Source organism: Chenopodium album, chromosome 6, assembly GCF_948465745.1.
Source record: "Chenopodium album chromosome 6, dcCheAlbu1.1, whole genome shotgun sequence".
NCBI lineage: Eukaryota > Viridiplantae > Streptophyta > Magnoliopsida > Caryophyllales > Amaranthaceae > Chenopodium > Chenopodium album.
Genome location: NC_137839.1, coordinates 58631265 through 58657745, shown reverse-complemented (window position 1 = coordinate 58657745; position 26481 = coordinate 58631265). Strand labels below are relative to the sequence as shown.

The 26481-nt window shown below is 39.7% G+C and overlaps 1 protein-coding gene across 1 annotated transcript; it reads right to left on the bottom strand.

Annotated features, from left to right (window-relative positions):
- Nucleotides 1–24701: 24701 nt before the first annotated feature.
- Nucleotides 24702–26152, bottom strand: LOC145636999 (uncharacterized). The gene is made up of 3 exons (XM_081688523.1): nucleotides 25670–26152; nucleotides 25094–25562; nucleotides 24702–24814 (listed from the first exon to the last, which is right to left on the bottom strand). The coding sequence occupies exons 1-3, from the start codon at nucleotides 26150–26152 to the stop codon at nucleotides 24702–24704; spliced, it is 1065 nt and encodes a 354-aa protein (XP_081544649.1).
- Nucleotides 26153–26481: the final 329 nt, after the last annotated feature.

The window sequence follows — 26481 nt, the reverse complement described above, 5'->3', positions numbered from 1 at the left end:
AAATTTTTGACTTCCGTACTCGAAAGGTTTCCGAAAATTAATTTTTTTTCGGTTTTTCATTGCTTTAATAAAATAAATTTAAAGTAACAATTTAATTGAAAGCTGAAATTTCATTAATGAAATAAAATTGCATTGTTAATGGAATTTAAATAAGGCTGAAATAAATTAACTTTAAATAAAAATTAAGAATCTAATAAATCTAAAGCTAAGCAATGGTCTAGTCTTTCTTCTCCTTCTTTGCTCTTTTCCAATTCTTTTCTGCCTCCTCCTCTTCATCCATTACTTTAGCTAGTAGGCATCCTTTAGAGGACCTACATTCAATTTTAGAATAGATTGTTTCTCCTTCAGCTAGCACCCCATGCTTCTTTTCCACCCAAGCCTTCTTGTCTATATCTTTCCTTTTCCCCTTGTCTTTAGTAGTATTCTTCTTCTTAGGCATTGTAGGTGTCTGACAGGGTAAAGTCGTATCCCCTAATCAAAAATAATTACCTAATTCACTAACTAAAGTAGATAGGGAAGTAGGATCGATCTCCACAGGGAAACAAGTCTTTTTACTCCTAATTAAATATTATAATCTAAATTATTTAAGTAACCAATATTAAAAGTTGAATATGAAACTAACTAAAAAGAGTAAGAAAAGGGAGAAAATAATATATAAAAGGATCTAGGGCATAGGTTCACCAATAAATAATATTCCGGGGTAAAATAGGGTAATCAATCATTGACATGGCATAAATAACATGATTAACAGACTCTCGCAATTTATTAATCAACATAGATCTAACAGGCTCTCGCAATTTACTAGATCTAAGTTCTTATCGAAAATAGCCTTTAATATCAAATTAACATCTGCTCGATTCATCAATTTAATATTGCTATACTTTTACAAGCCGCAATTGTAAAACATTAAAACAATCCAATAAGAAATCATCATGCAATACTAACAATCAATAATAGTCAATCATCAATGCATCAATTAATCAGATTGTAAAGGGCTCTCGCTACTTATTACAATCACACAATTAATTTATCGGTATTAAATCTCATCTCTCGAATCTTGACTTAACCATTTATAAATTAACTTGCCTATTGAAACTAGACCTAAACATTAATTCTCATCTCTCGATTCTTGAATCAATATTGTCAAACTCATGCATAAAAGATAGGCCTAATCTAGTCACAGAGCATTAAATCAATCAATAGGAAATTAATCTAGCATTGATAATTAACAACAATAAATTTACCCCTTCATATTATTTATTAGATCCCCATAAACCCTAGAAATTAAACTACTCACACATAATTAGATATAAACTAAACAAAGCAATAAAATAAATCATGATCAAAGGAATAAAATAAATAACTAAGATTAAGGGAAAAGAAATCGTCACCAAAATAAATCTGGAATTAATCAAAGGAATAAGAACAAAGGTTTAGGGAGAGAGTTTAGAGAGAGAAAACTAAGTAGAGAGAGAAAGTCTAAAAGAGAGGAGATAAGGGAAGAGGAGAAGAAGAGAGAAGAAGATCTCCCCAAAAGAAGAGACGATCTAAAAACGTATTACGGAGGAGTATTTATACTCCGTACAAAAATCCTAAACTAAAACAAATTAATACGACTCTAATTGTTTCCTAAATAAACACGCGCCCGATCGGGCGAGGCACCGCCCGATCGGGCGCGCCTTTTTTCACCTCTAATAACAATCTCGCGCCCGGCCGGGCGCGTCACCGGGCGCTCCTCCCGCCCGGCCGGGCGCGCCTCCGGGCGCCAGCCTTTTTGGCCGGGCGGATCATTTGGGCCAATATTTGGACTTCGATTGGGCTCCAATTCTTCGGGCCAATCTGGGTTTCCTCTTTGGGTCTTGAATACTCGGTCCAAACGCCCCGGTATCACCTCTACCGAGCCCTTAGTCACCGGTTCGATGGCTCCAACCGGCCCTGGGCTATAAAATCTGGTCGTGCTTCTCCAGTGCTCGTGATTGCTCCAAAATATCTCGGGAAAATACTCCAAAAGCATAAATCCCTGCAAAAGTCAACCAAATCTACGAAAACACTAGAAAACACCAATTGGTAATAAAAGTGTCTCTAAAGAGCCAAAAACACTACTAATTATGACCAAGGGACGGGGGTAAAATACAATATAAAATAGACACATCAAACTCCCCCAAGCCAAACCTTTGCTTGTCCCTAAGCAAAGATCTCATCAATGAATCAATAAATATGCTTCACCCCAAAAAGTAAAAATCAAGCACAAACGATCCAGGGTAAATCAAATAAACATGCTTCAAAGTCAACCAATCAAATCCATCCAATTACCTTTCTTCCCTAACAATTGTCAAACAGAGCAAACCACAAGAGCATATAGAATTCAAGACTAGTGCTCACACACTCGTCTCTCATTTATGTGGCGAGTAAAAGATGTACTCGATCGCTCTCCAACCACCCCTTTAATGTGAACAATGCCCTCCCAACTCACACTCTCGTGTGTATAAAAACAATGAACGCTCAATCCTACTAGTCGACTCGAAATATGCCAAATCATAACTTGCATTGATAAGCAACACTTTCACATTCATACAGTTCTATGCACAAAGGTCGGAAGGTCTTTAAAGCTTGTAATGTAAGGCTAAGGTAAAGGGTAGGATAAATTTGGAAATACGTGAGAGAAAAGCTATGCTTAAGGGAGCAATATCCTAATAAAACTCATGATCAAAAATAAGTAATGATCAACATCTCCTACATAACCAACTCTAACATCAACCAAATATACTCCAATCATAATAAATAAACCCAACTCTTACAATTTCACTCATAAGATATAATAATGGAGTAATAGAGTGAATAAACAAACTTTATTTTCCAAACTTGAAATTTTTCCATTAAGGTATCAAAATTATTCTTTACAAACCTCCAACTAGAACATTTGAACATTTTTTTTCTTTTGAAGTTCGCTTATTTTTTCACATTTTTTTTTCTTTGAACTTCTCTTTTTTTTTTCATAATATCATGCTTTATTTTTTTCAAGAAAATATAACTCTCAAACTCATCAAAAATAAACATGAACAATCAACAAAACTACTTCTCAAAATCCCACTCAAATTGTGCAAATAAATAGCACACTACAAACTCCCTCACCTCACTCACTAATAGCTCCCCCAAGCCAAGCTTGGGACTAGTAACCAATGGGGCAAAATAGGCTTGTAATGTGGCTAATAAACAATAAAAAGTCAAGGCGACAACATGGGTAGCAAGAAGGGAACAAATGTATCTACAATATCTGGAGGCTACCTAAAAGAACAAATGCCTTCGTCCTCCACAATGTGCATAATAATGAATCATATAAATATTACTAATAGTAGCAAACCAATACTCAAATTCATTGACATACCAGGAACTATGGAACTATCACACAATCCTTGCCAAATCAACTAGTCAAGCACTATATTCACAAGTAGTTGGACAAAATTGACGCATGTAAAGGTTTCAAGACAATCAAACATCAAATCATGATCAACTAATCCACAATGCCTATCATCAATTACTAAGGATCAAAACAACTTTTCTCAAGTAAGGGGCATAGGGAAGCATGATTTACAATTCATTGGAACAAAACTAACCTAAGAAAGTAATAAAATCTATACTAAGAAAAATAAAAATAAAAATAAAAAGAGAAAAGAGAGAGTGAAAGATGTACCATACGAACACGAGAACCTCCCCCCAAGCTAAATCAGACAATGTCCTCATTGTCTTAAAGGGAAGCTAGTAGTCAAGGTGACTACTCTTCATCATCACCACATCAATGTCACCAAAGCCTCGAGGATTGCAATGCATCTCTTTGGAACAAAATTGGGCAAGAAAGAAACAAAGTGTTAGTGGGAAAAAGTTCAAATTTGAGTCAGGTGCACTATTCTGATCATAACTTTTGATGTATAAATGAAAATACAGTGATTCTAATTGCATTGGAAACTAGACTTGAAGAGCTTTCCAACGACAGGTCACACGCAAAAATCGGATAAGAAACGCAAAAGTTATGGCCTGTCGAAGTTGACGTAGTTTGCTGACGCGTACGCGCGCCCGATCGGGCGAGCTCTGCCCGATCGGGCCCGTGCTACTGATTTGACGGGGCAGCTTGCTGCTGCTAATTGCCCTGGGATTCCTTTAGCCCTTCGATCTTTTCTCAACTTTTCTAGTATCTGTGCACAAAATCACACTCCCACAAATATAAGATATACTCTCCTCTACCTCACTAAAACAAAACAAAAAGAAAACACACAAACAAATAAATAAATAAAACTAAATAAAAATCAACAAAATACGGGTTGCCTCCCGCAAAGCGCTAGTTTATCAAGGTCCCGCTCGACCATACTCCTTCTCTCAATCGGAAGAATTCAATGCCTTGAGTAACTTATCAAACGCTCCTGCAAACATTTCATTAAGCACTATATAGGGCTTAATAGCAAGCACATTTATCCCTACAAAGAAAAAGTTAGGAGTACATAAAGAGAACTCAAGGTAGAAAGAAAAATCAAAAGAGGAAGATGAAAATATACCACAACCTTCTACTTCCTCCGCTAAAAATTTAGAATTAATAGAACGAACATGGAGGTAGTCATTGTCTTTATCATCCAATAATGACTTTAAAATTTTACCCTCACAAATAACCTCATCATCAACAAAGGAATTATCAACCACTGTTTCTACAACTAATGATTTTTCAATCACCGATTCGTCAACCAATGATTTTTCAACCACAAATTCTATAACCGATGGTTCTTCATCCTCAATAACATTCATATTATTATAGTGTCCATAGACTTTTTCATCAAGAGCCTTCCAATAACTTTCATTAGCAACTAATCGTTTCCGAATATGATCATATGTATATGGAAAGACTCTAAAATCATCCGGAGCACGCACAAAAAACTCACTATAAGGGCATTCAGGATTTTCATGACAAAGACGTTGACAACTACAGTAGTTAGGTGCTGCATAAAAATTATATAATTCTTGTAGTGACATAAGCATGGATATTTTCAACTCATAAAAAAAAATTAAAAATTAAAAAATAATAATAATAATAAATTAAAAATAATCTAGACTCTAATAATAACTAGAAATAAAAATAAAACCGTTTCCCCGGCAACGGCGCCAAATTTTGACAGGGTAAAGTCGTATCCCCTAATCAAAAATAATTACCTAATTCACTAACTAAAGTAGATAGGGAAGTAGGGTCGATCTCCACAGGGAAACAAGTCTTTTTACTCCTAATTAAATATTATAATCTAAATTATTTAAGTAACCAATATTAAAAGTTGAATATGAAACTAACTAAAAAGAGTAAGAAAAGGGAGAAAATAATATATAAAAGGATCTAGGGCATAGGTTCACCAATAAATAATATTCCGGGGTAAAATAGGGTAATCAATCATTGACATGGCATAAATAACATGATTAACAGGCTCTCGCAATTTATTAATCAACATAGATCTAACAGGCTCTCGCAATTTACTAGATCTAAGTTCTTATCGAAAATAGCCTTTAATATCAAATTAACATCTGCTCGATTCATCAATTTAATATTGCTATACTTTTACAAGCCGCAATTGTAAAACATTAAAACAATCCAATAAGAAATCATCATGCAATACCAACAATCAATAATAGTCAATCATCAATGCATCAATTAATCAGATTGTAAAGGGCTCTCGCTACTTATTACAATCACACAATTAATTTATCGGTATTAAATCTCATCTCTCGAATCTTGACTTAACCATTTATAAATTAACTTGCCTATTGAAACTAGACCTAAACATTAATTCTCATCTCTCGATTCTTGAATCAATATTGTCAAACTCATGCATAAAAGATAGGCCTAATCTAGTCACAGAGCATTAAATCAATCAATAGGAAATTAATCTAGCATTGATAATTAACAACAATAAATTTACCCCTTCATATTATTTATTAGATCCCCATAAACCCTAGAAATTAAACTACTCACACATAATTAGATATAAACTAAACAAAGCAATAAAATAAATCATGATCAAAGGAATAAAATAAATAACTAAGATTAAGGGAAAAGAAATCGTCACCAAAATAAATCTGGAATTAATCAAAGGAATAAGAACAAAGGTTTAGGGAGAGAGTTTAGAGAGAGAAAACTAAGTAGAGAGAGAAAGTCTAAAAGAGAGGAGATAAGGGAAGAGGAGAAGAAGAGAGAAGAAGATCTCCCCAAAAGAAGAGACGATCTAAAAACGTATTACGGAGGAGTATTTATACTCCGTACAAAAATCCTAAACTAAAACAAATTAATACGACTCTAATTGTTTCCTAAATAAACACGCGCCCGATCAGGCGAGGCACCGCCCGATCGGGCGCGCCTTTTTTCACCTCTAATAACAATCTCGCGCCCGGCCGGGCGCGTCACCGGGCGCTCCTCCCGCCCGGCCGGGAGCGCCTCCGGGCGCCAGCCTTTTTGGCCGGGCGGATCATTTGGGCCAATATTTGGATTTCGATTGGGCTCCAATTCTTCGGGCCAATCTGGGTTTCCTCTTTGGGTCTTGAATACTCGGTCCAAACGCCCCGGTATCACCTCTACCGAGCCCTTAGTCACCGGTTCGATGGCTCCAACCGGCCCTGGGCTATAAAATCTGGTCGTGCTTCTCCAGTGCTCGTGATTGCTCCAAAATATCTCGGGAAAATACTCCAAAAGCATAAATCCCTGCAAAAGTCAACCAAATCTACGAAAACACTAGAAAACACCAATTGGTAATAAAAGTGGCTCTAAAGAGCCAAAAACACTACTAATTATGACCAAGGGACGGGGGTAAAATACAATATAAAATAGACACATCAGTGTCTTGAACTCAATTCTTGCACCTAAGCGTTCCTTGGCCGGTGTCACCTGTCACCTAAACGATTCTTCACATCGGTTCTACCCTGATCAATTGAAGACTTCTTCAGCAACCACTTCTTTACATCATTAGGTAAAGAAGGGGGAACCTTTTGGGTAATCACCTCCCATAAAGGTCTAGCGCTCCATTAAGTGTCAAATTTATCTACTTCTTCAGATGTGGGATACTCATAGGGAGGACGAAGATCCCCGGAAGGAATATTTTGAAGCAAGCCATATTGTCTCTTTACTCTGCAGGGGTAATAATATGTCATGCGAGACAAGCTTGGAAGACGGCAGAAAGGTTGCTTGTTAACACCAACCATCCTTTTTATTTTCCACCATGGGATGACCCACTTGATAGCGAAATCACGTGATTCAAAGACTTTCTTCCACCCATGGCGCCCAATTTTAGGGATGCGCTTCTTTCTTCTCACAAAGCAAGTGGGCGTATAACTTTCAATGTCGTCCGGAGGGCTAATTAATCCTAGCCTTTCCATTAGCCACATCTGTAAAAAAAAAATTTTCCTATGCAAATAAATTAATATTACAATACAAAAATATATTTTTTGATTTCTGTAATTAAAAATATTATTTTTCTACCTGTAATAAAATTGGAGAACCGCGAAGAGGTGCTTTTGGGTCCCTTTTCAATTCATCTAGACTAATCATAGTCTCTCCAACTATCAGTGGCATTGGATTTCTCCCTGATTCAATTTGTTCTAGCACAGTGGTTATAATTGATTGACCCTTGTTAATTTTACCACTACTAAGACAATATTGATTAAGCATGCAGAATAAGAACGCCCTTCTTCTGGCAAAGGGCTAATTTCATCATACCCTATTCTAAAACAATGTGTATCAATGTTCCAATATTCTAAAGCGGTATGTATGAAGTCTATGTCTAGATCTACCCCTTTAATGCCATATATTCCCCCCAAGTGAAATAAATCCAATTCTTTTCTTTCTCTAGCATTAAGAGATCAACACCATTCATGAGAATATTGGGTGAAGGTTTTAGTGGCTAAAGACATGATTATTATTTTTTCTAAAGAGAAGAATAATTTTTTCGCTGGAATTATGTGAAGAATCGGCTGAGCAGGGGGCTATTTATGCACAAATTACGAGGATTTTCAATCTGAATGAAATACGGAGTCAGCGTCAATTGGCGTCACCCACCCAGAATTGGCGTCACCCATCCGCTTTTGGCGCCACACGCAAGGTGTAGCGCCTGGCGCCACGCGTCACAAGCTGGCGCCAGCTGGCGCCAAGTCAGCAGGACAGCCGCGCGTGCTCAGTTTGCGTTTTGATATTAAATTGGAGTCGGTTAATGACTTTATGGCCCCGTTTTTATTTTTCTAAATATTTTTCTAATTATTAATTAAATATAACAGTTATTTTTTATTTTTATTTTTTTTTTTGAATTAATTTTCAAAAATCAACCTTTTTCTCCGTCTTTATTTTTCCTTTTTATTTTTCCTTTTGGGGGAGAGAGTCGGATAATACCCTCCATCAATAATAAAAATGACGGAATTTTTGCGCAAAATCGTTATCACATTTGCACACACTAACATACACTAACATAATAATAGATAAATTTACAATAAACAAAGTGTCTAAATAATGAGTCAAAGGCAAAGTTCTATAAAAAGTCAAAATAAAATACATATACAGAAATGAACTACGGCGCCGGAGGACGTAGGCCCATCATGCCATAAAACTGCGCCGTCCGAGGAGTCACCTCGGCCTCAGCACCAGCTCCAGTCTCCGTAGGAGGAGGGAAACTCAAAACAGGACCGCTCCAGCCAAAGTCAACCTGAGGCTGAGACCGCGGAGGTTGCTGCGATGACGAGCCAACCTCGTACATCCCACCACCTCTGAAAGCCGAGGTAGCTTCTCCCACCGGTGCAGCAAAAGCACCCTCAGAAGAAGACCCTGAGCCCTCAGCAACGTCGGCTCGAGCAGCCTCGGAATGACCACCTCTACCTCCTGACGAAGTGTGACGACGTCTCGAGCTTGACCTCGCCGGCTCTCTCCGCCCCTCAGGCCTCGTACGGGTGTGAGAAGCAATCGGCTGACCCTGCAAAAAGAATTAAATCAGAAACAAGGTGAAAACTGAAGCATAGTGCAGAAATAATAAGTAAAGAAAAGTTACCTCTCGGACAGCGTCGTCTTGACGACAGGTAGCCGCATTCCTCATCCGAACGAGTTGGCTCCGGAAGGCATCTATGCATCGTGTCATAGCCGAAACCACCTCGCGTGAGAACTGTCAAGGAAAGTTAAGTCAGTAAAATGCATGATAACTGAATACAAGATTCTGAATTAGAACTAGGCTTACCCTGGTCTTGTGACGAGGAATCGACCGCTCCACAAAGTGCTCGCCCTTAGGAGCCGGAGAAATCATCTCCTCGATCGGCCCGTACATCCCCTGGTAGTGAATAGACATACGAGGTGGCACAAACTCAGTGGGACCATCCTGCTAAGACAGAAAGAAATCAGCAAGGTATCACTTGGGGGCTACTTAGCGAAAAATAAAAAGCTAAGGATCTTACCCTCACATCCTCGGCCAGCACAGGGGCTGGAGCCAACAAAGGAAGTAGCTCCTCAGCATAACTCTGTCCAAGGATTACATGGGACCGCCAGAGGGAACCAGGCTCCTCAGCCATGCTCGACAACTCTCTCTCGTCGAACATGTGACGTGTTGGAGGAGCAGGAACGACAAAAGCATCGGAAGAGTGCTGTCTAGCAACTCTCTCTCCTAAGTATACAACCGCTCCATAGGTCCCCAGAAAGTAGCGACGCTCAGCAGAGTACTGTGCAGCTAATCCAGGGACTGTCCAACCGCCCCATGGTCGGTATACTACCTCAGGTCCCTATAAAAATACCGATCAGGTAAGAACATGTCTAAAACGTCGCAGAAGAGAAAGATAAAAACTAAAATTCGTACCGAGATGATCCGACTCCGAACGCGTGCAGTAGACAGGTCCACATGGTGGCCGCCCCAAGAGGCGCTCACCGGATACCCCCTCGGCGATGGTCTCGCCGGCGCAATGGAAGGAAAGTACTCATATAACCAGATCTACAAAAAAGCTAAAGCATGAGTAAATGCTGCCTAACATATAGGGCTAAACTTTATAGGGAATAATGTTTACCTCTACGACTTTCCAGAAAGCAGACAAAGCAACGTTCGTCCTAAAGGACCGGTGGCGACACGAGTCCCTCAGCGCGCGAACGAAGTCAGTGTAGGCCAAGCTGGCCCAGTCATAAGTCCCGATCCGCCGGAGATCGCGAACAGTAGGGAGGTAATAAAGCAACGCCCTACTACCCCTGTCAGGGGAGAATGTCCCTGACAACAACATCAGCACAAAGATGCGCACCCGCTGCTCTCGGGTGGTCGCATCGTCATCAAGAGCCGCTGCCAGCGTCGAGCGGCGAATCCCCCTAGCACTAAACTGAGTCGTCTCGACCTTAGCTCGGGCCCGAACAGCAATCGGCCCCAACAGTTCCTTGACCTTTGGAGAAAAGACGTCGATACCGCCGTCGAATGGCAATGGAACAGAAGTAAACTCCAGTCCTGTGATGAGACTGAAGTCTGTAGGAGTGACCATCATCTCACCCCATGGAAAATGAAAAGTGTTGGTGGTGTCCCAGAAGAATTCCACCAGAGCGCGTACTACGTGGTGACCCCCGCTAGAGGCAACCATAGCCTCGGAGGTCTCGAACAGGGCAACCAGTCCGCAAGACTCCCATAGGAGTCTCGTCTCTCGATCTCTGGCGATATGCATCCTATACAAATTGCCTAGACCATCGCAGCCAGAGCCGTGATGCCGTGTCCTTCCAGGCTCGGTTCCCCGTCTCACCCTCTCGGAAATGTGGTGGACAGGGGCAAAGAACAAGGTCTGCTCATCCCACTCTGGGAACTGACCAAGCGAAGTGGACGGTGTAGTGTCGTCCTCCACGGGCTCATGCTCCCGTCTAGTGTTTCGGGACCGTGAACCTGAGCCTCGTTGTCTAGCCATGCTACATTGTGCAGAATCATCATAAATTAAGGTTCTATAGTGTCTAAGGTTTGCTTAGCCGCATGATACTATGTTCGCAAAAAAAGAGTACGTAGTACTAAAACAGAGCACAAATTCAAATTGAGCATGACAACATTTTTTCAAGCAATCAAACAATTTCTTGCAACACTATAGTGATTATTGTGACAAATTGAACAAGAATTGCTAGCAAAAACATCAAGAACGAGCCACATTGTCTTCACGACCTTAGGAGGTCCAACAATGGCGGATTGCTCATTTCTTCACCAAATTGAGTCAAACAAGTCTCAAATTACTCCCAAGGCAACATACAAACATAAACAAGCAATTTCATGGCATAAAACTTGATAAACAAAGCAAATTGAGCATTATAAGTTTCGAATTTTCATGAAATTCGTGAATGAACATGCCAAAAATTCATAAAAACCGGTGTGAGTTGGAGGAAAATTTACATAGATCGGGAATATGGATGAGAAGAGCTTTGATTTTCAACAAATTTAAGCGAATTCGATTGAGAAATGAGTGAGCAACGATCAATTGAAGTTTTCGGACTTCTCTCGGGCTGTTTCGCGACGAACAGAGCAAGAAATAAAACGGAAAACTGATTTTAAAGAAGAATTCGTGCTGGCGCCAGTCCCTAGGCATTGGCGTCACATTCTGTGCTTGGCGCCAGACGCCAATGCCAACGCCTGGCGCTAATGCTATAAGTCTGGCGCTGATTGATTTTCAGCGACGCCAAAGTAGTCAGCCACCTGTTAGGGTTGTGCTAGCTTTCTGCAATATGTTTTGGGTTCCTTGGTACGCCAGTTAGCCCCTCTAAGCAATTTGACATGATTAGGTAATCGGCTTGATTACATAAAGTGATCGACCTGATGAAAAGATCGTCTCACTAAGCTTAAAGCACCTAAGCATTGGCTCATTAGCAAAAAGCACCGACATATAGGTTCAAGAGCATAGGGCACCGACATACAGGTTCAAGAGCAAAGAGCGCCGACATACAGGCATAGCACAAGCAAAGTTCAGGCAAACTTTTAAGGATCGACAGGCGTGGATCTTCGGTATTTTCCTTTGGAAAATTATCGCATCAAATGAGGATGACTTCAAGAGAAGATGTCTTCGACATCATTCCCTAGCTTGCGGAAAGTTGTCACAAACAACTGAAGGTAATTTCGGGCGAAGTTGTCTTCGATCATAATTCCTGAGGCATAGAAGATGATCGTAATGCGGATGAGAATTATTTCAAGAGAAATAATTTTCGATGATATTCCCTTGGACGTGGAATATTATCACAGCGGAGAGGATAGTTTCAGGCGAAGCAATCTTCTAATTGGAAGCAGTTACAAGGCGTAGCAGTTTTCAAGCGGGATGACATTCTCTAGCTTGCAGGAGGTCGTCAAAACAACAACAACAACAGCAGCAATAGGTTACTTTAAAAGACGTGTGCTCGACGGTGCAAGATACGCGTTTCTTAACTCTTTTATTTGTTTAACTAATGCTAGTTTTGCAGGTATCGGCGTTATAAGATTGATTTAGGATCGCAGAACGTTCTGAATCATTCTCCGTCCCTATCGATACTTTGGCTTTCGTTTTTGAAACTTGCGTTTCTCCAAACTCAGTCAAAGTGGGGGCTTCTGTAGACACCCATTTGTGTCTCCCCAAAACCAAACCCAGTGATGAGTACCTTTCACGTTGAATCATAATCGAATGAAACGAAAGTGTGGAAAAGTCTAGTGTTGCGGAAAGTTTTATTTCTTTTCTTTTCTCTTCTCCCTATTTTGGAAAACTTTATTGTAAGAAAATAGTCAATCCAGTTTGGTTGGTCCATGATATGGGTCCGATAGTGGTGTAGTTGGATGGGGCTTGCAAAGACCTTTCCAACGATATATTATAAGCCCAATTCCGATGAATATTGAGGAAGTTATGGCCAATTTACTAAACTGGGCCCGGTTTGAGCTTTAAGTACGGCCCAATGATCTAGGGGAGGGCCTAATATGATTTATCATTCCTAATGTAATTAGGAATGGTTTTGGTCTTCTAGAACATTCTAGAAGGTTTTTATCATTCTTAATTCAATTAGGATTCTTTAGAGTTTTAATTAGATCAAATAGCATTTTCGACTAAAATTATATTATTTTATCTTCTAGTACGGGAAATTTATCAGATTTTCGAAAACGCGTTGAAATCCAATTTGGCTTCCAACCCCAGGCCTTGGTGCCTGGAATCAGGATTGGCGCCAGACGCCAGCCATTGGCGCCTGGCGCTAGCCACTGGTCCTAGCGCCAATGAGCCAGGGCTGGCGCCAAGTTAGTTTTGTGGTCTTCAGACTCTGTTTTGATAAATTATCTTTTTTGGATGATTTTCTCTATAAATATCGTATCAAAAACTCCGGTTTCATTCATCAACAATCACTTTATGATTCAACAATTCTCTTTATTCTTAAGTTTTCATCAACTCTCTTCATTCATTAACTCTCTTCATCATCTACAAACAATTCATCTCTTTTCATCAATTTTCAATAATATTAATCTTTTAGCATTCTTTTTTATACTTTACTTTTTCATACAAAATTCTGCATTCACAAGATCTAGAAACACCTAGCCATATTCGAAGTAGCCTTCGCCCTAGACGTGAAAGGTTTTAATTTCTGAAGGTTTGGTCCCAAATCTCTATTTCAATTATTTAATTTAATTGTTTTGATTATTATTTTCCTTGAAGTTACTAACGTGTGTATTTTGTAATTAGAAAGAGGTACGAGGCATCCAAGTAAGTACTTTAATAGATTAATTGATATTTATGATGTAGATATCATGCTTAGATTGTTATTTTGATTCCTAGTATCATGTCTAGGGTATCTTTAATATTAAGTATGATTAAAAATACGATGCTTCCTATATTCTCCCTAATTTTTATTATTATTAATGATGTTGATTATTTATTATGTTGATTTATATTTATTATTGTTATTGCTTGATCACCTTTTATTGCATGTTTAAAGGGAATTGGTACTTGCAAACACGCTTGATAAGATAATTAATAATCTTGTTAGGTTAATGTGATTATAATTCAAGTGATCGCCAATAATAGTTTATTTGTGCATTAAATTCAACCAACAGAGATTAAACAGGTTTAGGGTTAACCTATTGATTGTATGTTAGTCAGAAAGCGCACATGAATACGAGCAGAATAAAGTAGAGGCCTATTATTAGGGAAGGTTCAGTCTCTTTTAGGTTGGATTTGTACCATCATACCCGAACCCTTATTTGGTTCATGACCTTATGGAGTTGACGATCTCTTGGATCGTTAAGGGGTGTAACCTTCACCTCGTGAACGGTTTACAAGTTCCTTAAAAACTTGTTGGCGACTCTTTTGCTCTATCTTCTTCCCTTTTGGACGCCACCGTACTTTAGTGTATGATCACAGTGGGGTTCAAGCTAGTGGGATTTTAAAGGCTTGAAATTATTCCCTACACTCGTCATCTTGGGTTAAAGAAGAACACAAGAAGTAAGGGGAAGATGTTATATTATTATACTCTGAGATCATTACATCAAAGAGTTATATGTCCTCAGGGACTTGATCACTAATTATTCTAGGATAAGATATAGAAGGGGAAGGTGCTACTACTAAAGACCTAGATGACTCTATAGGGAGAGACTCTGACTCTGACTCTGACTCAGGCGACTCTTCGAACATCGGTCCTTGCCCTGTCGCGATAGAGATCTTTCTTCCACTTGGAGTAGTCACTTTGACGATGTTGTGCCACCCTTGTAGTGATCCTTCCGCTTGAGTGATTAGCTTCGAGGGATCGAAGTTTTCACTTTGTATGACTTTTTGAATGAGCGAGGAGTTATCCTGTTTGTATGTCGGCTCATCCTTTTCTCACCCAAATAATAATCCCATGACGTTAAAGTCAAAGCATGGGGGTGCTTTCTTCTTATGGCTAGGAGTTGGGATTTCATATGTGAAATAGCAATCCAAGAAAATTTCAAATCCCGATTGCCTTATGCCGTTTACAACAAATGGTTCGGGAAATTCGTGGCATGGATATTCCTCTCCTTCTTTTATGAATTGACCATTAAGTGTAAGAGGGTATTGATCCATTCGGATTGCTTTCTTTTGAATGCGAGCGTCTCTACGTGCCTTCGACTTTTCCTGGGCTCGCTTAAGATCTTTTCGAGTCGGTTTGAAACCAGGTCCGAAAGTATCTAATTTAGGGAGGCCAGGTGACTCCAGCGGTTTTGCTATTCCCTTTTTCTTTCCTAGGGTCATCCTAGGAAAATATCCTTGCTTTTTCAGAATAGCATTCACGATCATGTTAGAATGGGGGTCATGGCAGAGAGGGGTCCTTTCATCCTCCTGGATTAAGGAGACCTCTTCGTTAAAGCCCCATAAATCTTCATCATCCTCATCGTGCTCCACGTTAATTATTGGATTTTCTATAGACTTGATTCTCATAGGTGAAGCATCGATGGTGATAGAAATTCCCCCAACTATGGCTTTTACTTGTTGGTGAAGAGATGAAGGGACGACCTTTAGGTCATGAAGCCAAGGGCGTCCCAACAATAAATTGAATGAAGCTTTGATATCTACTACTTGGAAAGTAGTAGCATGTTTAATCGCTCCCGCCGTTACGTTCATGGTAATTTTACCAAGAGCTTGACGACGAGTGTTGTCGTAGGCTCTTATTCCTTATGTTGACGGGGTTAAGTATTCATCCCTTATGCCTAGCATCCTCGCAGTTCTAAGTGGACAGACGTTAATGGCTGATCCACTGTCTACAAGAGTCGTAGGGACGTTCATTCTCTTGCAAACTATTGTGAGGTTTAATGCCTTATAGTGTTTGTCACCTTTTGGGGGTAAATCCTTGTCGGAATAGGTGATCAAATTGATGGGACTAGGTAGATCACTCGTGAGGAAGTTAGCCAACCCCTCAGGAGTGGTGTCAGAATCTATCCATATTTTATCCAAGGCATTCATTACAGCCAACCTATGTTCTCGAGATGTCGCCAGAAGTTTCCATACGTTCATTTCAACTTTTGTTTTCTTGAACTGTTTGACGATGTCATTATCTTCAATGATAGGTATGGGAACTTGTTGTGTGGTTGGCATGGGTTGTTTCGAAACGGGAGGTTGCATTCTCCCGGATCTTGTGAGGACGTCTATTGATGAATCTTCTTCAACCCAAAAGTCATCCATGTGATATGACATCGAAGGTGGATGTCCTACCATGTCTTTTAAGTAGACGTCTTCTTCGTCGTTGTCCCAAACTCCATTAATACTTTCATCCTCTTCTTGTGGAACTTGGACAAGCTTCTTTTCATCAATCATTTTCTGAATTAAATCCTTGAATTTAAAACAGTTTTCGATAGTGTGACCTCCTGATTGATGATATTGACAGTAATATCTATCTGTCCTTTTCAATGATTCAAATGGTCTCGGTTCGAGAGGTTTGATCTCTCCACTCTCGGAGAGCATTTCGAACATTTGTATATATGGGATCCCAATTGGAGTGTAGAGTCTATTACTCTTCTTGGGTTTTTCGGTGACTTATAAAGGAAAACGTTTCGCCTCGTAAGTCGTTCCCATGGGAGTGAAATCTCTATTAGGTTCATTTTTCGGGAGTGGAACCTCGTCATATTTCTTCTGAAGTTCCTTTATAGCCTTGAGTGTTTCACATAGCAAGTGCGATCCTTCGATCATAGACAGTGTAAGCGATTGTATGTCCTCTTTACTTGCTAGTTCTGGAAGGTTATCCATGGCGTTGAAAAAGATCTCCTCCTCTTCTTCGATGGCATGGATTTCTTTAACAGGTTTGATGAGAGACGAGGGGTCAACCTCGTCTTCCTCATCAGAGATAGCCAAGGAATGAGCGAGAGGCGCATTATCAATACTTGGCTTCTTACTGGCAGGGGGGCAATGGTAGCTTGTTGTTGTCAATTAAGACTTGGATAGCTTCTTTAAGCTTCCAACAGTTCTCGGTGAGATGGCCCCTACCTTGGTGATACTTGCAATGTGCATTGGGGTTCCAGTTAGCCGACCTCTTTTCGACTGGTGGGTCCCCAAATGGTCCAATAGGAGTTATAAGATCTTTTTCATTTAGTCGGTCAAATGCGGTGTCATAACTCATGCCAATAGGAGTAAAGTTCCTCCTAAATGGTTTCTTTTGTCCTTGATTATTCATCGCAAGGACTTCACGTAGGTTAAAAGTGCTAACATTGTTTGAGTGGGTGGTTTTGGAAGAAGAAGGATTGTCGTTCTTCTTGCCTTTCCAGCCACTGTTGGAGTTAGTGTTGGCAGCTTTCAACTTAGCCAGATCGTCTTCAATATTGATTCCAATGTCGTAGACGGCCTTGAAGGTATGGAGATTATTTTGATACTTGAGATGCTTGGAGTATTTTTCTTGAAGGTTTTTGATGAATAACCTTACAGACTCTTTTTCACTTGGCACCTCAATCATCTTAGCTGAGGTTTCTCTCCATTTGTTAAAGAAGGAGGTGAAGCCTTCGTTCTCCTTCTGCTTGAGGATTTCAAGTTCCCTATGGTCAGTCTCAACTTGAATGTTGCATTTGTATCTATCAACGAAAGCGTTTGCTATGGACTCCCAGGTGGAGGTTTTTTCTTTCTCGAGAGAAAAGAACCATTGCTGGCAAACGATCTTAAGAGATAGTGAGAACAGAGAGGGGAACACCTTCTTGTCGATACCCTTAATACTCATTATTGTTTCGAAGGATCTTAAATGAAAATAAGGGTTATCGGTTGCTTTGAATTTAGGTATGTCGTTGGCATTGAACTTCTACGGAAGAAGATCTTTGTCCACCGAGACCCCTTGTGAACTAATCCCTTGAAACTTGTAGTCGCTAGATAGCTTGATTAGACTCTCTTGCATGAGGTCCATCTGTTGTTGTGTCACGGGATCATCAATCTTAAGGGTTAGTATCTTTAGTGCTTCAGTCACGGTAACCAGTTGGTTCCTGAGCTCATTGACTTCTTCTTGTATTGCCATTACTGTCCTAGCTTTCCTCTTACGAGCAATGGGTTTTTCGAAAAGTTGGACTTGTATGAAAAGATTGTCTTTGATTAACCGCCCTTCCTTTCTTGACCACGCGTTGTAATTTAAACCATTTTTGTTTTAATTAATTGACTCAAATCGACCTTGACTTTACGGTTTTAAAGAGGAAAAAAAATAGGTGCATATTTTGGCAAAAATAATGTATATATTTTTAGGAGCCAAGTATGGTATTTAAATTGGAGGATTAATATCTGACATACCCCCCTAAAAAATGATGGAAAATATGCGCATACAAGACTCTCTTAGACATGGTCAAAGTATGTGTATTGGTGTGTGCGTTGAGTGTAAGTGACATGCTTGGACTTTTGTGTAAGACCATGGGACTTGGTGCCTAGACTTAATTAATGACTTAACAAGGTATTATTAACAGTAAAATTTAACCGAGTTACTTAGCAAACTGGTTAATTAGACACAAAGTGATGACTCGATCAATAATCCGAACTGTCGTCAAAATAACAGGACTGGCGCCTATCTTTGCAGTGTAGCGCCAGACGACAGCATTTTTGCCAGGCGCCACACTCCACACAGTGGCACTACAGTTCAAACTTTGGCGCCATTTCTAGAGCTTCGATCTGACACTGTTTTCGGTATTATTAATCAACAGGGGTATGCCTAAAGTCGTACTAGGTCAATTCTGGTTAAAAAATTAGACTTTATTTACCCAAATTAATTAATTAATTAATTAATTAGGCAAAGTTCTTTTAGTCATTAATTTATTTAATATTAGCACAACTCAAACAAACAGTTAGGAAAAACATATACCATATGCACAACAAATAATGCGTAATTAGTCAAGTAGGCACAATATGATACAATGAGTTTGCAACCTAACCATGGCTCTAGTTCTCTAAAGTTTGGGATATGGGTTAGTCAATAGAGGGTCCATGGTTAATTGTCCGGATGCACCGCGCGGAAGCCTAACCATGAAGGGTTGGCGCGAGTGGATGGGACACCGCGAGTTTTAGAAAAAACTTGCTTCCATGGTTTGGTGAATTTAACATTCTCGGATGTACCTTTTGTTGCTCAGAGCGTTCAATCAGGTAGAGGGAGCATGAATTTCTAGAGGGCTATGTCCATATGTAGAACACATATGGGTTTCAGAAAAGTGAGAAAAACTCAATCAGGAAGTAGGAGTGAGCAAACAATGCTAAAAATTGGTCGAAATTAGAACGCATATTTCTGGCTCGGTATTGGAAGAATTCGGCGCCAGCAAACAGAGATTGGCGCGGGCTTTTGGCTTTAGCGCCTGGCGACAGGGCTGTCGTCTGGCGCTAAAGTCAAAATTCTGGCGCTAACTTCTGTTCGCTTACGCTAATTCCTACATGCCTCAGCAGCTTTCTGTGCTCAATAAAATTTTCCAGTTTCGCGCAGTGTTATTTCGGTCCTAGTTGTGAAAGATATTCCTCAAATCTACGAGTAAAAATCCTATGTTTTAACTCATTACGGATGGTCTTTCCAATGAGATCTTTTTTATTCATATGACAATAATGTTAATCAAAATTACGCACATGAAATGCTTAGAACTTTTCGAGTCTCATCCACTCATTCTAAATCATTGCCGAAATAAATTTCGGGAATTAAAATAGAAATCCACCCCAGCGGAGTCGCCAAAAAATCTAGGGAATATTTCAAGCGTTAATCCCTAGCTTGAACCCCACTGTGATCATACACTTAAGTACGGTGGCGTCCAAAGGGAAAGAAGATAGAGCAAAAGAGTCGCCAACAAGTTTTTTTAGGAACTTGTAAACCGTTCACGAGGTGAAGGTTACACCCCTTAACGATCCAAGAGATCGTCAACTCCAATAGGTCTTGAACCATGACTGGTAGTTCGGGGATGAAGGTACAAATCCAACCTAAAAGAGATTGAACCTGCCCTAATAATAGGTCTCTACTTTATTCTGATCGTATTCATGTGCGCTTTCTGACTATCATGCAATCAATAGGTTTAACCCTAAACCTGTTTATCTATGTTGGTTGAATATTAATGCACAAATAAATCTATTATTGGCGATCACTTAAATTATAATCATAATTAACCCTAAACAAGATTATTAATCATCTTATTAAGCGTGATTAGCAGTACCAATTTCCTTTAAACATGCATAAAAAGGCATGATCAACCAATAACTAATATATCAAGCAACATAATAAATAATCATGACAATAAAAATAATAATCATAATCATAATAATTATAATAATCATGTTAAAGCATAATAATAATAGCAAGATCCTAGGCATGATACTAACAATGTTAATAATAAACCTTAGCACGTCACTAAACATTAAAAATCAAAGCTTTAACCCTAATATGATACTAACGATCATAAATATTAGGAAGAACATAGGAAGCATCATACTTTTAATCATACTTGGTATTAAAGTTACCCTAAACATGATACTAGGAATTTCAATAACAACCTAAGCATGATTTCTACATCATAATATCAAGAAAACCATTAAAGTACTTACTTGGATGCCTCGTACCTCTTTCTAATAACAAAATACACACGTTAGTAACTTCAAGGAAAATAATAAACAATTAAAGAATTGAAAGAGAGATTTGGGACCAAACCCTCAGAAATTAAACCTTTCACGTCTAGGGAGAAGGCAACTTCGAATATGGCTAGGTGTATCTAAGTCTTGCAAATGCGGAATTTTGTATTTGAGAAAAGGCTAGTTTAGAAAAGAGAGAGAGAGAGAATAATCAAGAAAATCTTGATGAGAGTTGGTGAATGAAAATGGAGTTTTTAGAAGGCTATTTATAGAGAAAATCAGCCAAAAAGATAAAAAAATCAAAACAGAGTTCTGACGCGTAAAACGAGGTTAGTGCCAGACGCTGACATTAGTGCTAGGCGCTAACGCTAGCGCCAGGCGCCAAGCTTAGCGTCAGGCGCTAATGCTGGCGTTTGGCGCCGACTAAGTTATTGACGCGTTTTCTAAAAATCAGATAGAAACTGCCGTACAGGAGGATAAAATCGTATTTTCCTCAAAAACATTCTTTTATTCTGATAAAAACTCTAAAAGTTCAGCAAAAGTCAATTTATCAATGCTAATTGAATTAGAAATGAAAAAGAACCTTGTAGAAGAATTTAGAAGACTAAAACTATTCCTAATTGCATTAGGAATGATAAACCTATATTAGGCCTTCCTCTAGATCATTGAGCCACATATAAGGCTCAAACCGGGCCCAGTTTAGTAACTTGGCCATAACTTCCTTAATATTCATCGAAATTGGGCTTATAATATATCGTTAGAAAGCTCTTTTCAAGCCCTATCCAACTACACTACTATTGGACCCATATCATGGACCAACCAAAATGGATAGGCTGTTTTCTTAAAATAGTTTTTCAAAAACAGAGAGAGGAGAAAAGAAATTAAAACTATCCGCAACACTAAACTTTCCACACTTTTACTTCATTCGATTATGATTCAACGTGAAAAGTACTCATCACTAGGTTTGGTTTTGGGGAGACACAAATGGGTGTCTACACAGATGTTACAGGTATTATTGTTAGAATATGAGCATGTAACGAAATCGAAAAATAAATTAAAAAATTATAAAAATAAATGCAAGATAAGCAATATCGAAAAGACACAAGAACAATGAAAATAAAACAACTATAGAGTACAAAATAAAACTAATTGAAGGAGGGTATCATTACAAATATTACGAAGTTACTCTCACAATGATAAATTAATGAGTGCTCACAAGGGAATATTAGAAGAATAGTAGATTATATTAAAAGGAGGAAGTTTAAGTATAATGGAATTAATAAAGTGGAAAGACTTTGTAATGGATATGGGTTTTTCATGTGTTGATCATGAAAATGACGACCACACTATCATATTTATAGGATTGCGTATGTCGGTGACGAAAGGCAAGATTTTTCAATGGAATTTGGTAGTTCTACCAAATTTCTTTAGCTTCACCTAACAATTATCTTGACGATCAATTTGACAAACTTAATCGGACAAGGGTTACTCGATTAGTCATGAGCTACTCGGTTACGGGCCGAGTTATTCAATCGATTTACACAATCGGTTAGGAATTACCACTAATGAAGAAACTCCGTCTATACAATGTGACTAGTTAGTAGTCACATATTATAAAATTTTGTGAGGTCTTAATCAATCTATTCAATTTCTATACCAGTTAAAAAATAAAAAAAAATAAAAATAAAAAAACAATTTTTGTTGAAAATTGGGCATAATTAACATTGGTCTAGGTTTTTTTTTTTTTTTTTTTTATCTAGATAAATATATGTTTGTAATTATTATGCTTATGATGATAGTGTAATTTTGTAATGACTACACTGATTTTGTAGACACTACAAACTTTTTTTTTTTTTGAAACAAATCCCACCAGGGAAGTTAGCTTTCATTCATGGGAGAATCAGAGTTTAACAAAGATAAAATGCAAGGAAAATTAGACACCCAAATCTTCCTACCTATAGCCCATGGCGAGTAATGAGCAAGCTCATGAGCCACTTTATTTCCCACCCGATGAACAAAGCTCCAACCTACACTCTCTAAGGAGTTACAAACATGATAGATATCATCATAAATAAGGTGCATGTTGCTACTACTCCTCTCTCGTGTTTGCAAGGCGTTCACAAGCCCAATACAGTCGCTCTCCACAATGATGCGTCTGAACCCATTCTCCACCGCAACCCTTAGCCCCACCAGCAACGCCATGGCCTCACTAACAGCAGGCTGCCAGCGTTCCTCCATACACCACGCACCAACAAGCAGAGCTTCCCCTACAAAATTTCTCACCACAGCCCCAGCAGACGAGCCAAGCCCTTCCACCACCCCACCATCCACATTTAGCTTTACAAAACTACCATCAGGTGGCTTCCACTTCCCCTTAGACACTCTGCTTACTGCCACGTTATCCCCCACCTCACCTTGCAGCTCCTTCAATTGCTTCATCACATATTCAACTGAACTCTTAGGGTCACAAGCAGCCCCCTCGAAAATCCACTTATTGCTTGTCGTCCACACAGCCTAACAAAGTGACATAAAAATGCCATGCTCATTGCTAGGAAGCTTATCAATGCACGCAAGATCCATTTCGCCAAAGCTCTTAAAATCACCAGACATATTACAATTAAAAACACTCTCATTCCATATGAGTCTAGCAATGACACAATCTCGCAAACAATGGAGCTCCGTTTCATCCTCCACCTCGCACAAAGAACAAGTAGCAGTCACACTCTCCACCCTTTTGTTCAGACCATAAGCAGTAGGGAGTGCGCCACAGCAAGCTCGCCAAAAGAAGAGCTTCACCCTCGGCAAACACCCCGCATGCCACATCTTCCCCAAAACTTGTGAAGAATAAGAAGCTGAAGCAACCTCAGCTGCATTCAAATCACCATAGATAGCCCGATAAGCCGACCTAACCGTACTCTACTCCCTTCTCTAGATCCCAACACAAAGTATCTTCCGGCAATCGAAAACTAATAGGGATACTTAAAATGCGCTCCCTCTCAAAAGGAAGGAAAAAGGCATTGACTAAAGGGACATTCCAAGAAGCCGAAGCAAGGTTAATTAAATCACACACTCTCAAATCTGCAGGAGCCGCACCTCTAGGAGAAATGACCATCCTCGATTGAGTGCTCGGAATCCAGGGGCTATTCCAAACAGAAATATTCAACCCATCCCCCACACGCCATCTTACACCTCTCTTCACCACCCACTTTGCCCCCCAAATCCCTCTCCAAGTGTAACTCGGAGCATTCCCTAACTCCGCCTCAAGAAAACTACTCTGAGCATAATATCTAGCTTTAAGAACTCTAGCCACCAAGCTATCCGGATATTGAAGCAACCTCCAACCTTGCTTCCCAAGAAGATCCACATTAAAATACTTGAGGTCACGGAACCCCAACCCACCTTTTGCCTTAGGTTCACACAACTTTTCCACACAATCTAATGGATTTTACGCTCACCTTTCCTTAGGCCCCACCAAAAATTAGCAACCAAAGAACGCATCTCATCATAAAAAGAGGAAGGGAATTTGAACACTCTCATCGCGTAGGTCAGAATAGATTGAGCCACTGCCTTAATCAAAACTTCACGACCCGCCTTAGATAAAAAAAAACCCCTTTCCACCCTTGTAGTTTCCGCCATAACTTCTTCCGAACACCTTTTGTAATGACCCTCTTCGACCTACCAACAACTGTAGGCAACCCAAGGTATTTATCATGAATGCCAACAACATTAACCCCAAGACTGTCAGCCAACTCCTCTCTTCTCACCACAGGTACACCCTTACTAAAAGATACAACAGTCTTCCCAAAATTCACCATTTGCCCCGAGGCAACTTCATAAGTGTGCAAAACCTGTTTGATAGCATTGAATTCCCCCAAATCGGCCCTGGAAAAAATAATACTATCATCTGCAAAAACAAGATGTGAGATAGAAGGAGCTGATTGCGCCACCCTAATACCATGAACCATTCCTGTCTCCACTGCCCTCAACAACAACCCAGAAAGAGCCTCAGCAAAAATAATAAACAAATAGGGGGAAATAGGATCATCTTGTCGTAAACCCCAAGCTAGAGTAAACTCCCCCGAAGGTGCCCCATTTATAAGAACCGAGAAGGAAACCGTAGAGACATAATGCATCACTCGATCCACCTACCTATCTGCAAAACCCATCTTACTCATCACAGCTCTAAGAAAACTCCATTCCACTCTATCTTAGGATTTATCCATATCCAACTTCAAAGCCATAAACCCACTCTCACTAGTCGAATTTTTCATATGGTGAAACAATTCAAAAGCCACTAAAATATTATCCGTTATGAGTCTACCTGGGATGAAAGCACTCTAATTAATTGAAGTAATATCAGAGAGAAAAACTTTCAACCTATTAGCAAGAACTTTAGCTATCAACTTATACACCACATTGGATAAACTAATCGTTTGCAAATCAGTCATTTTATCTGGGTCTTTTTTCTTCGGGATTAGGACAATAAAAGTGTTATTAATTGATTGCGGAATTATTCAACCATTTAGCACATAAAGGATCAGAGAGCAAACCGCAGGACCAACAATATGCCAGTAAATTTGGAAAAATAGAGGACACATACCATCCGGGCCCGGATCCTTCAACGGGTGCATTTGTTTCAGAGCTCTGAAAATTTCATTCGCAGTATACGGAGCACACAAACCATCATTCATTTCGTCAGTCACACGACCCTCAATTCCCGCAAGAGCTTCATCAAACTCAGTCGGGTTCAAAGTGGCAAACAACTGCTGAAAATACCCCACTGAAAAAAGCTGCACACCCTCGTCCCCCTCCACCCGAGCACCATCATCTGGAAAAAGATGAGTAAGTCTATTTTTAGCCCGCCTTTGAGAAGCTTTCTTGTGGAAAAATTTAGTATTTCGATCACCCGATTGCAACCATAATGCTCTAGAACGTTGCCGCCAATAAACCTCTTCGTAATGAATTAAATTAGCAATCTCCTTCACTACTTTGCGGCGCTCATTAACTCGAGCCACTGACTTGCTCCCCCTATTGAGAGCACAGCCTTCGCCTTTTTTTTGCTGAGCTCTCTAAAGATTTTCCCGAAATTTTTCGCACTCCAAGACTTAAGATCATCAACGCACGACAGCAACCTGTCCACGAGGGTGGCGCCACCATTCTACGCCCTCTCAATTACCTTCTCACAACCCTCATCTTCAGCCCATAATTGCTCAAAGCGAAACACCTTACCACCCCCACTCCTAGTCAAAACATTCCCCTTATCCAACAAAAGTTTGATAGGAGCGTGGTCCAACCAGTCACGATCCAAATTAATTAGCTTGGCCTTCGAGAAACGATGTATCCAACTCTGATAAGCATGCGCTCTATCAAGCCGACATTGGACATTATCAACGCCACTTTGTCCGTTGTCATAAGTGAATTCGTACCCTGAAAATGGAACATCACGAAGAGCACACAACTTCACTGCTTCTCTAAAGTTCTCCATTTTCCACAATGCTCTATCTCTACCCCCTTTCTTTTCCGCCTCCGACAAAATTTCATTGAAGTCTCCTATGCACACCCAATCTCCCGAATCACCCTCCGTAAGAGTAGATAAGAGCTCCCAAGACAAATGACGATTATGAACTTTCGGCCACCCATAAAACCCGTGAGCCTCCATTCTACCCCACCCAATCCACCTTTAATCATGACATCAATATGGTGCAACGACATGGACCGTAAATCCACTTGAACCTCTTTTTTCCATAACATTGCAACCCCTCCAGACCTGCCTCTACTATCCACCGCAACACCAATATAATCCACCAATTTTGCTTTTATTTTAGACATTTCACCACTACTCAGTTTTGTCTCCGTAAGAATAATCAGAGACGGGGCCTCTTTCCGGACTAAATTCTGGAGATTATTAACTGTAGAGATATTGCCTAACCCTATACAGTCAATACTTAAAATACTCATTGAGCTTGGCGGGGCTGCTCATTGACAGCC

Excerpts from the sequence above, each read along its gene's own strand:
- LOC145636999 (XM_081688523.1), bottom strand. The coding sequence starts at position 26,152 with ATGGAGGCTCACGGGTTTTATGGGTGGCCGAAAGTTCATAATCGTCAT. Across the intron at positions 25,563-25,669 it reads AAGATGAGGGTTGTGAGAAG|AGAGCTCAGCAAAAAAAAGG; the intron begins GTAATTGAGAGG and ends GAAAATCTTTAG. Across the intron at positions 24,815-25,093 it reads GAAGGATCCGGGCCCGGATG|GTAGACTCATAACGGATAAT; the intron begins GTATGTGTCCTC and ends CTTTCATCCCAG.